The sequence below is a fragment of the Anguilla rostrata genome, chromosome 19 (genome assembly GCF_018555375.3).
Source record: "Anguilla rostrata isolate EN2019 chromosome 19, ASM1855537v3, whole genome shotgun sequence".
NCBI classification, from domain to species: domain Eukaryota; kingdom Metazoa; phylum Chordata; class Actinopteri; order Anguilliformes; family Anguillidae; genus Anguilla; species Anguilla rostrata.
In genome coordinates, this window is record NC_057951.1 from 13,582,221 (window position 1) to 13,597,014 (window position 14,794).

Sequence of the window (14,794 nt, forward strand, 5' to 3'; positions counted from 1 at the left end):
TAACATTTCAAATTCTGAGACTTGATGGGATGGGATAAAAAAGTATCTTAATCATAATTTTTATTGATTGATTGTTTCAGGCTACCGTCAATCCACGTCAAGGAAGAGCCGTTGAACTTGGACGACGAGGACTGTCCGATGTCATTAGTAACAACAGCCAATCACAGTCCGGAGCTGGACGACGACAGGGAGCTGGAGGAGGGCGATTTTTCGGAGGAGGTGGAGTAGCAGGGCCGGGCGGACCCCAGCTGACGGGGCGAGGCTCGTGCCAGACCTGTACTGTGACTTATTTATTGAGCATGTGTCAAAGGAACGCCAGAGGACCTCTTTACAGGCCTTCTACACGGGAACCATGAGACCGGCGGAAAACGTCCCGCTCTGTAACCTACAAAGACTCATTTCCTAAATGAACTCCATGGCTTGGCCATAAAAATACACAAATAAACTGTGTGTGGCTCCTGTGGCCGTCGTGGTCACAGGGAAACAGGAAGATGTGTTCTGTATAAAAGCTGAAGGCTTTGTGAACTCTTACTGCCAAAAATATCGTCAAAGATCACCTTCGCGGTAGTCCCTGCAGTGACAGACATTACCAGTCCCGTTTGAGTTGTTGCTCTTTTTATCATTCGCCATTTGCACAAGTGTAGTTTCAGAACTTAGCATCACGAGCCTGTATGTTGCTAAATGACCAGTATTTTTAGTTTTTATTAACTACTTCATTGAATTATAATTTTGGCACCGACACATTTAAATGAAATCCGATTCATCACATCAATAACAGAAGAACCACAAATATCAACTTGCAGCTTAGAGAAAAAACTTAACTAGACTTTTTTTTTTTGTTAAACTTTGTACGTGCTGAAATGTGACGTGCGGCATCATGTTGAAACTGTGCCAGCACAGTTGTGGGGGGGTGGGGGGTTGCATTTTGTCACTATCTGTCACTCCTCAGTTTACCTCCGTGTTCTAAAGCTTTGCGAACAGTCGAAGGCAGCAGCTAGAAACCAAAGCCAGCTCTTTCAGTGGCTGACGAGCAGGACGGTGGGGCAGCCATAACCCCCCGGGTCGGCCCTGCCCAAACTTTAATTAGCATGACGAACGGAAGCTTTCCGCAAACTACCTTTCTGATTTAAAACTCTGGGATTCTTTCATTTAGCCCTGTACAAAGATAACTGAAGCGTGTTGAGCTGATCGCTGGTAGAGGGGTCCACCTGGAGGTCCGGAAGGGGCCAGCCCATGGGGCTACAGGGATGCAGGCGTTTGAGAGACCTTGGGGGGGGGTACAGCATGGGGGGACAGCACATAAATCATGAAGATTCTGACCAAAACAACACGTGTGTGTTTAAGTGAAAGTGTCGATATTTGTTGTAAAGCATTTTGTTTTATTTTTATTCCAGTTTTCACCATGCCTATGCTTTTTGGCATTGATCCTACCATTTCTCCACAGCTGCATAAATTGAAAGTGAAGACACAGTAACCAAACATTAAACATCTAGTAAAGCCAAATAATAATAATAATAATAATACACACCTGGATTGGTTAGGGCAAAATAAAGGGTATAGACATTGTTGAATATGATATCGCCGGTGAAAGTAACATTTTCTAGGTGACATTGCATCTGTAATTTATTGTAATTTTCATTCTGCATTAATTAATCTGTGGCTTGTCATCTAAATCGGTAAAAGTGTCAACAGTGGAGGTTGCTCAGTACATGACTCTTAGCTTTGCCACGTGCCACTTAATTACCACATTTTATGCTGCATATTTAATAATGAAATCATTTGGACTGAACTGAAAGTAGCAATTGTGAAAATTTGAGTTTGAGTAGTGTCGCTGAATGTCATCTAGAAAAGTGAACGCATTGCTTTAACAGTCGCTTCTGTTTTCATTCAAACCAAAGCTACACAAAATCCTGCCTCCTCCTGAGGCGTAACAGACTCCCTATAATACATGCCCGCCATCTTGTCTACACCCTGTGCCATCTTATCTGTGCTTAAACCAATGCCTCAGAACACATCGCTCATTAGTAATAATGCATTGTGTTGTGTATGATATGCCAGTGTACACCTTCTCTGTGGGTATTAATGCACTGTAATACTGTGTGTTGCTTTTAAAGTTCTGTTTTTTGTGTTTATAATGCTTTATTTCAACCCTTCAACTGTGGAACCTCAGCTTTCTGATGTTTATTGCTTTACTGATGGGTTTAGATGAAAGTGGTTGTCAGAGCTGAAAAAAAATGCACGCGCGTGTACATACATACATACACACACTCGTGCGCACACACACACACGCAAACACACACGCACACTTGTGCACACACACATACACACGCACTTGTGTGCGCACACACACACTCGTGCGCGCATACACCAGTTCCATTAGAAGGGGCTGGGTGCTGCATTGAAGTTCTGGGCTATCCGTTGTCAGAGTTGGCAAAACAGACTCAGTGACTCGGTGAATATAATTATCTTCCACACCAAATACGAGGACATGTCGTCTTTGAAAAAAGAAAAAGGGTTCTCCCACTCACACGGAAAAGCTTTCAAAAAGGTTCTACCTCTTCACAAGAAATAAAGAAATGAATTTTAAAAATCCAACGCAGCTGCATCATATCACAAGTTATCCAGCACTCCAGTAGTGCTTGTGTTTTATTGTGCTTGCTTTCAGGACTCAAATGAAAGGCCATGTATGCTATGAAAGGGTAGCCCTACGGTACTTTTGTTATCTTCATATATTTGCTGATGGAATGATTATTCCAGAAGATGAACTGTCTAGGGAGTGTTGTGTTTTTAACGGTGCATGTATCAGAATCGTTGATGGACTGGAAAACAAAGATACATTTTTAAAAAGCTAAAATACATACCTCAGCATCACTGGTTTTGGGAAGTAAAGGACATCCAAGCCTCAGCCACAGAACACACACACAGCCTGTATATTTTTGCATGGTTTTGGTAAGAAATAAATAAAATAAGAAATGTTGAAATAGCTGCTTGCACATAATACCAGATGAACCTCCAGCTCTGCCGTTTTGCTTCTTCAGTAGAGTATAGGTTTGGTGAGGTTTCTAAAAATGCTCTGTCTGTATTTTGATAATTGTGCATATTCTGTATAAAAAAACAATGTTGGTGGACCCATGAAATGACCAGACTTTTTTTCTAAGGAAAAAAAAAACGTTGCTTTTCTGAATTTAATGACTTTCTACTCCTCTGTCATTGCTTGCTAAGAATAGCAAACCTGCTTTTTTCCCCCTGCATCCGCTTTGCATAGTTGTTGTAAAGCTTTAAACTAATATGTGTATTTATGCTTGTAACTTGTGTGAAGCCCTTCCTGGACCATTTCTGTCTGCGATAGGACTCGTGTGTTCTGCTCCCGTTCAGTAAGGACCAGGACACGCGTTCCCTTCGCTGTACAGTAAATTTGAGCTGGAAAAAAAAAAAGAGAAAAAAAAGTTTCTGTTTATGTATTTGGTGTACAGATGCCCTTTTTTCTTTTCATCTTTTATTGAGGTAAACTCATTTTGATACTTTTCATTACTGTGTTGTGTCCGTACAGCATAAGGAGTCATGGTTTCTGTAACAGCTGTTATTTCTTCTGTATTCATGGCTTTCTGCTGCTGAATCAAATAAAGGACCAAAAGCAGGGTTTGGAAAAGCAGCCATCTCCCTCCCACACCAGGGACTGCACCTTTTTTCCTGTTTTTTTCTTCTTTCTTCTTTCTTTCTGCGAAGCCACAGCTATGAAAACCTATGAGGCATTACACTTTTATGCAGTGTAGAGGAAACGCAGTGCAGGGTGGTGCTGTTTGGGGGGGGGAAAGGGGGGGGGGGGTGATTAAAATTTCATTGATATGTTTCAAGCCTTTGTTGGAACAAGCACTACCTTGAGTCGTCTTCAGATGGCTGGGACTTAGGGTGCCGTTGCCGGGCCACTGGGTCTGTACTGGCCATTATGTGTCTGTACTGAGCCACTGGGTCTGTACTGACCATTATGTGTCTGTACTGAGCCACTGGGTCTGTATTGAGCCTGATGTGTCTGTGTCTGTACTGAGCCACTGGGTCTGTACTGAGCCTGATGTGTCTGTGTCTGTACTGAGCCACTGGGTCTGTACTGGCTCTGATGTGTCTGTACTGAGCCACTGGGTCTGTACTGGCTCTGATGTGTCTGTGTCTGTACTGAGCCACTGGGTCTGTACTGGCCCGTATGTGTCTGTACTGAGCCACTGGGTCTGTACTGGCTGTTATGTGTCTGTAGTGGATCACTGGGTCTGTACTGATCCACATTGTGTTTGTACTGATCCACATTGTGTCTGTACTGACACAATGGCCCATGTTGTATTTTTACCAGCCCACATTGCTTCTGCTGTGTGCTGCAGCTCTTTCATGGTCTGAGTTATTCAACTGCATTACCACCCGGCACCTTCCTGCAAACCTGGCAAACTCCATCACTGTCTTTCAGAATGGGATTTTATCTTGCGGACACTAAATGGTGCAGTGTGCATGTCCACTGGTAGCATGTAGAATTCATGTGGTGGAAATAAGACTTTTAGCTCCCCATGCATAAAAAGAGCAAAGTGCTGTCTGTTCGTATTGTGCTCAGAATTGCGTTTCAAGTGCCCGTGTAATCGCAACTTCACATGGCCAGGGACCAGTTTAAACACTATAAATGCGCACTCGCACCAGCTACAAACTCACAGCTTTCAAGATCTCTCTTTCTCTTACTGCGGCGGTGTCTGAAGCAAAGTAAAACAGGAATTAAAGTACAGCTACAGAAATGTATTTTAAAATGGCTGCTTTCTTTGCCTCGTGTAGGCCATCTTCACGCATTCTTTTTTTTTTTTTTACTCAGAATAAAAATGTTCCTTTTTTGTCCAATAAAATGTTTTGGTTTGCTTTTATTTTCCAGTATAAAAAAGAAAGGTAATTTCAGTTAAGTGTGTAAGGATGGATACGATTATTATAATTAAGTGTAGCCCGAGGTGAACATGCGGTGTTACTCGAACATAATATATTGCCTTCAATTTATAGATCTCTTCCGGCACAGTGTCCCCATCACTGCACTGGAGAACTGTGTTTCCTTTGTTCCATACTGTAACACAGGGTGGACCACCTTCACCCCCAGACCGACCTACCACTCGGCACTTTCAACCGCGATACAGGCGGTCTCTTCTCCGGGGTCTAGCCAATCATAAACCATCTTACCTTCAGCCGTTCAGCAGGGGCAAGGTACGTGGCGCTCTGGCTTCTGGCTGTACCAGTTTAAAAAACCTGCCGTTTCCCTGTGACTGGCATGGGAATGGCAGGCTGGTCTGATTAGCCTGTGGCTGCAGGACCGCTAGGATTACTCCGTTATTTTTACACCGTTTAAAAGGAAAGGATGCACACTAATCTTTTGGTTTTAGGGTTGTTTGTGTGTGTGCGCGTGCATCCGTGCTGTAGCTTTCAGTTGACCAAAAAGCGAAACCATTAACACAATATGAATCGGATATTTCTGTGTGTACATTTTTTATTCAGATACATACTCTTTTATTTTTTTCCAATTACATGTTTGATTTTAAATTGCGGTGACAGTGAATTTCCAGCCTGCTTTGCTTGTAGGTGATCAAAAGGCTGAAAAGCTGTCACAGTACCCTTTTATGAAAAGCCTCAGTTTCAATGCAAAACTGTAGGTGGTTGTTTGTTTTTGTCAGGTTGCCTTCTGCATTGATCATAAAGGCTGTGTGATGATCCTTCATTATAGGCTATTATGGCTGCCAATGACTTAATCACACACTGCATTTTTATAATTACATTTTTAATAGTCTCTGTCACCAGTATCACTCCGTGGTGAACACATTTCCCAATCAAAATGCCCATAGAAAAACGGAGTATCTTTTCAGTTCTATTCAGTTTTTACTGTAAAAAAATTTTTTTTTCACTCAATAAATGAAAATGGTATGAAGCTGCTAAAAAACAGTAAATTTACATGCAGTAAGTGTACATGCACTTAAAGAAATAATGTTTGTCATTATGATTAACAGAATTACACTCGCGCGCGCACACACACTGCGTCTAAAAAAGTTGATTATATGTGCTGTAAATGGGTTAAATGAAATATCTCAAGGACTTGCATGATCAGTTTCAATCATTGTCATGGGAACCGCATCAGGACCTAATTGCCAATTCATCAGAATTTATATTTTTTTAAAAAGAAAAAGATTTCAATTATGTGCAATCATTGAATGCTGATGTACCAAATTAAACCAGGCCGCTTGATTGTATCTCCGCTTAAAATCCTGACATTTTTAAGATGCGTTCCTCCAACTTCTGGAGAGGAACTTCCTGTTCGGTTTAGCCTTGAAAAATGCGGCATTAGGGGAGAAACAGTAGTGGGTTAAATCACTTACTGAAGATTTTTTTTTTAATGACATCTCAGTTTTCCTCGTATAATCACTGCTCGTCTAAGATGTCCCGTAATGATGTTGGACAGTCGCGGTTCGGGCTGGCTGCCTGGCTTCGCTAGCATGTCGCTCCCATTCCACATCACAGGGCTTTAATTGTAAGGCTGAATATGCACGGCTCTCCCCACACAAGTCTAATCAAAGTGGATCCACTTGTATTATTAATATCGGAAAAATCAGCCCGCTCGCTATTTTTATAAATGAAGGAGCGCAGACATGCAAATCAGCTGCCGTTTATTTGCCGTGTTACCGCGGTGACCGCCAGATGCATAATCAGGCACTATCTCCTCTGCCTGAAGATTATTTTCATGGAGATTTTTTTTTTTTTAAACGGGCCCCTCCACATTAAATATGCATACTAATTCCCCGCGTGAAGTTAACCGGGTTTGCTGAGCAGGTGAGTGAAATCCGTGCGACGGAAATCTCCTGCTGTGCATGCGTGCGGTTTGTGGCTGCGGTGTGAAAAGAAGCACTGGCTGGCACCACGTGCTTCGAAGGTGAACCGTGAGTTTCTAACGGCAGTAGGGGGCGTATATGAGCATGCTTGTACATAGTTTGAGAACTGGACATTCCCAATTTGGGTTTTTTTTTTTTTTTTAATTTAATTTGTAGTTTCCAGGCAGTGGCCAACATGTAATTGTTTAAATCCTGTGACAAAATTGACCTAAAATTATAATGAACTCAAAGGAAAAATAAATGTCATATTTATAAGGTGATCTGGTGGGGGTCAGTGGCTTGCCACCGGGCCATTATTAGCCCTCAAGTTCATGGAAAGCTTTAGCCTCCGAAACGCACACACGCACATGCACACGCACACACACACGCACACACACATAGACACGCACACAAACACGCGCACACACGCACGCACACACACACACACACACGCATGCACACACACATAGACACACACACACACACACACACACACGCACACACACACGCACACATAGGCGCACACACGCACGCGCACACACACACACATAGACACACACGCACACACACACACACACACACACACGCACACATAGGCGCACACACGCACACGCACACACACACGCACACACACACACATACACACACACACACACACACACACACACACACACACACACACACACACACACACACACACACAGCAGCAGCTCTGCGTTTGCCGTCCCAGGGCTGCGGGTTAATGATAAAGTATAGAGTGCTGCCCCCTCCCTTTACAGAGAATCCTGGGGGGTGTGGAAGGGGGGGCTGATCATGTTCCGTGTTTCTGTCTCCTCCTGCTCTCCCTCTCTCTCAGTCAGTCTGCCTTTGATCTCTTACTCGCTACTGGCTGGTCTGCCAGCATCCGCCATCAGACCCCTGCAGCTCATCCAGAATGCTGCAGCGCGTCTGGTCTACAACCTCCCCAGACATTCCCATGTCACCCCCCTGCTCACTGACCTCCACTGGCTGCCTGTTATGGCTCGCATCAAATTTAAGTCCTTGGTGCTTGCATACCAGGCAGCTAAGGGGTCAGCACCAGGGTACATTCAGAGGATCATCAGACCCTACACACCAGCCAGACCTCTCCGTTCTGCCACCTCTGGACGCTTGGCACCTCCCCCTCTTCGCGTCTGCACTTCCCGCTCCCGTCTGCTGTCTGTCCTGGCCCCTCGCTGGTGGAATGACCTCCCCGTGATGGTCAGAACAGCAGAGAATCTCACCACTTTCAAACGCAGACTGAAGACTCATCTCTTCAGGCTGCACCTCTCCCCACCCCTCCCTAGCCTATAGTTCAGCTCATTGTACCTAGCTAGGATAATTTGATTATGTTAGTGTATCTGGTAGGATTGTTTTTGTATGATTAGGTGTGATTCCAGTGCTAGTTTGTACTTTGTACTTGGTAGGATTCTTGCTGCTGAACAAGCTTACTCTACAGGGTTGGAGTCCTGATCGATGTGGTCACTTCTGGCACTACGATCCTTACTTCACTCTAGTGTTTCTTTTGCGCCTCTACATCTTGAAACCTATGCACTTGTTGTACGTCGCTCTGGATAAGAGCGTCTGCTAAATGCCTGTAATGTAATGTAATGTAATGTAATATTTGCATTTTTACTACCCGGGGGGACACCCTCCTCCCTGGAAATAATTTAGATGTTTTTCTTTTTTCGTTTCCCCTCATTTCATACTACCTGCCTTCCCAACCCCCCCCACCCCCCAATTCCTTGTTCTTGGCTTCAACATTCACTGTCTCCACCAGAACATAAGGAACGAGAGCAGGGAGCAGGGAGCAGGGCGGGGGCAGCGCAGGTTTTAATCTGTCCCATCCCACCCGCCCCAGGGCGTGGCGGGTCAGGTTGGGAATCCATGGAAACGGTGTGTGGTGCGATGCCCGCCTCACCGGGCCAAACCGGACCAGAGACCCCACCCGGCCCCGCCCCGCCCCGCCCCGCCCCGCCCCGCGCTAATGAGCCCCATTCAGCGCAGATGTGCTGCCGCACTGGGGCTGCGGGACATGGCCCCGCCGAATACATTAACCCCGCACCCGTCTGCTTCCACTTTCGCCCCGCGTCTGATGTCTTTCTAAACTATTTATGTTGTTATCATATCAAAGCGCGGCGTACGCTTCCCAGAAGGCTCGGCGCGGCGCGGCGTGGCGGAGAACGCGGACAGCCGACGGCCCTTCCAGCGTCGCATTTCTTATTCCATTTTATCTGTTCTTGGTTTTTACTAATGTCGGGTAACGGCCGCCGGTAATAAACTGCTTGTTAGACGTTTGCCGGTTGGAGGCGGTTCCTGGCTGCCTCGCCGCGAGCCGTGCGCTTGTTGATTGAAAGTTAATAAAGCGCGGGGCGGCTTCATTTAAACTGCTTGTGAGGCTGAAGGGATGTGCTGGGATGCACAGACACTTGTTTGTTTTACTGTAGCAGATAATGTGTGCTAGCGTGCAGGCTAGTTTATGCGCGTGAGATAGACAAACCCAAGCAGGCCCTGAGAAACAGGGCCGTTCCTAAGTCTGCTGGGCGATAGGCAGGGCTTAATGTTGTGCGTTCCAGGTGTGTCCAGGTGTGCGACTGTGTTTACCCGCTTCCCCTCTCCTGGTTGCGCTTTGCTTCCGAATCGCCTTCCCGCTCCGCCTTCCCCGCGCTCTCCTCCTCCTCCTCCTCCTCTTCCTCCTCCTCGATGGGATCTGAGCGAGCGCTGTGAACACCAGTTCAGTCTGAGCGCGCTCCGTTAGCGAGATTCCCCCCCCCCCCCCTTTCGCTTTCACAATAGCATCTCTCTCTCTCTCTCTTTTTTTTCTCTTTTTTTTCCCAATGTCGTTCTTGGAACTTGCCCAAATAATAATTATGTTGAAATGCGCGGCGAACATCGGAAAACATTTCTGTTTACAACGCCGCGGCCGTGTCAGTTAAATCCGGTAAATAATTCAAGCGTTTATCCACCCGGGCCGGGGGGAACGTTTCATCAGGCTTTTTTCCGTATTTGCTTTAAATTAGCACCGTCAAGAGCGTGTTTGTACAAAATCCCTCAAATCATTAAAGATTTATCAATTCAAATCTGTTTAGATTATTCTCCTGTTAACTGGCTAGGTGGAATCTAACCACGCGCTGAGGGCAACAAGCAGAAGGAGATGCTGGTCTGTTGTAAATGGGAGCTACAGTATATCAAACCACTGGACAAAATGGAGGGTCTTCACCATGGACCTATGCTCAGTGCCAAGTGTACTATGCCATCCATGTGAGTGTGTTTGTGACTGGGAGGAGTCAGTCTGACTGACAGACGAGTGACTGAGACTGGGGTCATACTGGTAGGAGCCTGATTTTCCTACTGCACTGTCATCAGTGGCAACTACCAAAGAACTACCAACCAGACACCTGGAGTCTTTAATATTTTCACAGCTAGGGTGGAAAAGGAGCAAAGTTTTTCCAACCATTTGCTGAAATACATTTAATTAGGGTTTGGACTTTAAAACTATGCAAAAAATCAAGAAAATGTAATGTTTCTTAGTTTTTGGCTGAGAGAATTTGTTTCTACTGACAATTTCTGGTTGTTATTTATTTTCTGTGAACTTTTGAGCTCGGAGCTTAATCTGGTCGTGCTATTTGAAAAATGCATGCTTATGAATTCAATCCCTACCCGTGAAACATCTGCTCTTGATTGAGTGCATTCTTTACTTATTCCAAAGTCCAAGTCCAGATGTGCACAAAGGCACTCGTCAGGTCAATTATTCAAGATTTTCACTTTCGCTGCTTAAGGGGAAGTTTTTTTTTTTTTTTTTCCGTTCCTTTAACTATGTATATATTTATAATAAACGTGGTCAAAGGTTGTTACAGTGAGTTTTTTAAACACATTTTTAAATGGTTATATCACACAGTAAAGTGACCCTATAAGTGACTTTCTTTCTGTGCTTTCTACGCAGTACTGTAACTGCGAGCGCATCGTCACGTGTGAACAGAAAGTGTTAAAATATCCATGTGTGAACAGAGAGCCGTGGCCTAGACTGCTGGGGTTCGGCCACATTAACACCCCATTTGGAGCTGGATTTTTCTGTAGCTTAAAAGCTATTTGTGTGTGTGTTTGCATGTGTAGTGTGTGTATGTGTGTGTGCGTGTGTGTATTTTTTTTTGGGGGGGGGGGGGAGAGAGTTAGATGTGTGTGTGTGTGTGTGTGTGTATAACAGCTTTCTCATTCTATCCTTCTATTTTAGAATTCTTTCTCTGACCTCTGACATGATGAAAAATGGCAAAATTTAGTGCTACGATGTATATGAACAATTTCAGAACTAGTCTAATGTAGGTACATGTCTGTTTGGGAACCTCAATGATTTAACAAAAAAAAAAAAAAAAGTTCTCAAAGAGTTCCTTCTTCTAAAGGTTACTTTGTCACTGGCTGGATGATACCTATTACAAGGTGTTAGGGGTTATCTCAGTCCTAGTAATTATTATCTCTGGAGTATTGAGGTCCAGTCTGATCTAAGATAAGATGGGTAATAGAATCAACACCTCTCCACCGTAAGATAGATTATATGTAGTGTGCGAGTTCAGCATTGACTGAGATTTATTGTAAATCATTACAGCCGGGTCTTCCTGTACTTTCTGCATTAGAGGCAAAAAAAGAGTTAAACTAATCAAACCCTATGGTGAGTCTTAATGGATTTATCCACCTTTGTATCTTTTAGCTGTACTGTAAAACTATGTATAAACATTGGTAACTGACTCATTTGAACATTTGTTGAACATTTATAAATTTTCTATATCATTTTCTAAAGCTGATGTTTTTCCTGTGTCTTTTGCTCCAGATGTTCCAATGACCTTTGGCATGCGCTTATTGTATGAAATTAAAATTTTTCTGTTTGTAACAGAAGTGTGTACTTTCTTTTTGATTTGCGTGCCTGCACAGGGTGTTGGTGAATACAAAACTCATAAACTTTTCAGATGCATCTTTTTCCAGAATCACTGGTGGCCTTGCGGTGCCTGAGGATTGGGAGTGTTTTTTTCTCATCCAGGTTATTGGCTGTTTTGTTGTAGTGAATTACTGGAAATAAACTCAATCTCTGTACAGCACATAAGACTCTATTGCTTCAGTCCAGAGGCCTGTTTTGCTTGGGGAATTTCCCTCCGTCGGCGTCTGGATGGTTCTAACAGGTGGCCAGCCTGTGGGTGTTTACGGCAATGCAGAAATGTGGTGGAGAAAACTTTGTTGGTCATCATGCGAAACAGCAACAAAGGGAAGGCAGAGATATACTGAGCCATCGCTGCAGGACAGACTGCTAACAAATCCTCCTGAGGAAGAAAATCAAAAATCAAAACTGATTAGGAAGAGCGTGGAAAAAATGTTTCATTGCGATGATAATGGAATTTTGGCGAAGCAGTGAGAGAGAGGGATGGGCTTTAATTAGATCTTGAAGCAGCATTTGTTGAAAAATTCTTCTCAACCCTTTTCATACGGTTTACACTTCTTTTTTTTAAAGATGATTCAATGTAAGAAGTAAACACTACACATGACATGCAATGAGTACGTTAGCATATCATACTCCTTGTAAGGAGTATTCCTACAAACTTTAAACGCTTTACTTCACATTCACCTATTACGCAAAGTGAAGCTTACTTCCCATTGAATGCCTTAATTTAATGCCTTGATGAAAACGTTATATTCCTTTTAAATGTGTTGCCTTGTATTTTTTTTCACAGAATGGAGAGGTAATGGGCCAAGGGTCAATGGTCAAAGGTTCTGGAAATTTGGCTCGGCTGCAGAAGGCCCTGTTGGGTGGCTGAGAGACAGCATTATCGCACAGCTACACGGTAAGACGTGGCAGACTCACACAACACAGCATAGTGATTTATAAAATGAAGTGTGTTTGAAGTGAGCCTCAGTTTGTGAACTGTCACTTTATCGCCTTGATTTCAGTTGATTATGGAATGTATGCTGATTTGAAATCTCTTGTCAGTGATGTTTCGTGTTCTTTACTCTTCCATGTCAGTTTAGCACGGTCCACTCCCTCAGAAATATCTCAGTGTTGTTTAGAGTAGTGTGAGGGTGGAAGATGGTGGGCAGCTTTGTCGAAATGAATGCTTTTGCTTTGAAGGCATATTGAATTAATGCTACATATAGCAAAGCACTGCTGAGAGTAGAATCACACTTTTTATTGATTTTCTCCATGATTGCAAAATGCCTTCTTTACAAGAGTTGCAGGAAGTGTTTGTGTCTTACTTCCCATGGTTGAGGTATATTTAGGTTGTCTCTACATATTCGTTTCATATTTAACCTTCTCTTATCAATTGTCAGTAATGTGTTTTGCCATGAAAGTTTTGATATTTGGCAACATGTTATGTTCATCGTTGTTTTTCTGTGGAAGTCTCAAAATTATATTCATGAGGTTTCAGGGAAAAGAAATCCGTACCCGCGTAGACAAGATTAGGAATAGTCTGGGTTTTTATCATTTCTAAATAAAAACTGCCAGATTGCCTTGGTGACTATTAGCAGAAAGCACAGCTAATTATAGTTTTTAATTAACTTGATGCTTGCCTTTAAGATTGTAATATGTAAAATAAGCTTGTCCCAATTTTTAATCAGGCGCTGAACCTATTTATACAGAGCGTCATGGCCGCCATGTCAGTGGCACTAAAGTAGGACAGAGTGGCAGTTGCTCGTTGGGTAACTGCTGAATGGATCTTCCCCCGGAACCGCAGTGGTTCGCACAGTCCTCTGAAAAAGACCGTGAGCGTTTGGAGAAAGAGGCCGGTTTATTTTCGACAGTAATCGCCAAACACTGTGATGCATTGCACAGCTCCCGGGGCTGAAACGCGTATCGATTTCGTCGGTGTCACACGGTGAACGAGGTGCCCTGCGCAGCAGATTAAGGTGAAACCCTCTTTCTATCCACCGTTGTATCTAAAGCTTATCTGATCCCTTCCCCCCCGCTGCATCGGTTGCTAGCGTCGCAGAGGCTAACTCGCGCTGATGTCACAGACACGGTGACCTCGCTGCAAACAGGCCCGCTCTCATGAAATATGGAGTTAAGTGTTCATTTTGTACGTGAGGGGAACTCCTGGTACTGGGACCAGGGGCTTGCTGTGACTTAACCCTGTGAGCAGGCAGTATGAGCACTCGCACCATCTGTTCAGTACTGCTCTAGGGAGAACAGACTCCGTTGACACTGTGAAGGTGGCAGAGTGTGGAATTGGCACTGTTGCACTTCACACGTGCTGTTTGCAACATGTGCTGCTCGTGGTTTACTTCTGGCTTTCCTGGTGCAAGCTCTTAGTGAAGCACCACCATCAGAGAAATGAATGGCAGTAATCACAATGTGCTGACTAAAATATATATATATATATATGTATATATTTCTTTAAGCCAGATTTATCTGAAATTCTGAAATTTTGTGAAAATGTAAATGGAGGTTAGTTATCAGGGAGGATAATATTTCCGTACCACTGGTAACCTAATAACCATGACCCCCCCCCTCCCTGGGACCCCTTCCTCTCTCGTTCCCTGTGATGTGGGGATTGAGTGAGAGTTCATAAAGAAAGAGGAAAAAGAGAAAAGCGTGGAGATGTGGGCCGTGTGCTGCCTGCACCCTGTCCACAATGCACGGGGGCTTTTACCTGGGGTGACCCGTGCCCTGCCTGAGACCGGCTACACACTGCATAGACTGGAATGAGTCCTGTGCCTTTGTGTGCTGCTCAGCTAGCACGCATTCCAGCCTAATACTCCTAAACTCCCAATACTCATTTGTAAGGTGCAGTAAAAATGTATGGCTTTGGAATTTTTAAAGGCTTCAGTCAGTGCTCATATGTGCTTTGCCCCAGTTCTATGGGGTATTATTTTACTTCTGTATCAGTCAGTCTCTGGTTTTACGCGTGTGCGTGTGGGGGAGGAGGGGC

General features: G+C 44.1%; 1 protein-coding gene across 5 annotated transcripts in view; it reads left to right on the forward strand.

Moving 5' to 3' along the window:
* LOC135245458 (forkhead box protein P2-like) overlaps positions 1-14,794 on the forward strand; it is a 118,951-nt gene that overhangs the window by 81,025 nt on the left and 23,132 nt on the right. For 2 of the 5 annotated variants that reach the window (XM_064318492.1, XM_064318490.1), the window contains exon 19: positions 81-3,699. In XM_064318492.1, coding sequence (XP_064174562.1) covers positions 81-228 — 148 coding nt within the window. In that variant the 3' untranslated portion in view covers positions 229-3,699. Of the gene's footprint in view, positions 1-80; positions 3,700-12,601; positions 12,713-14,794 lie in introns of those variants that run through there. The other 3 variants (XM_064318494.1, XM_064318497.1, XM_064318496.1) reach the window with 3 other exon arrangements.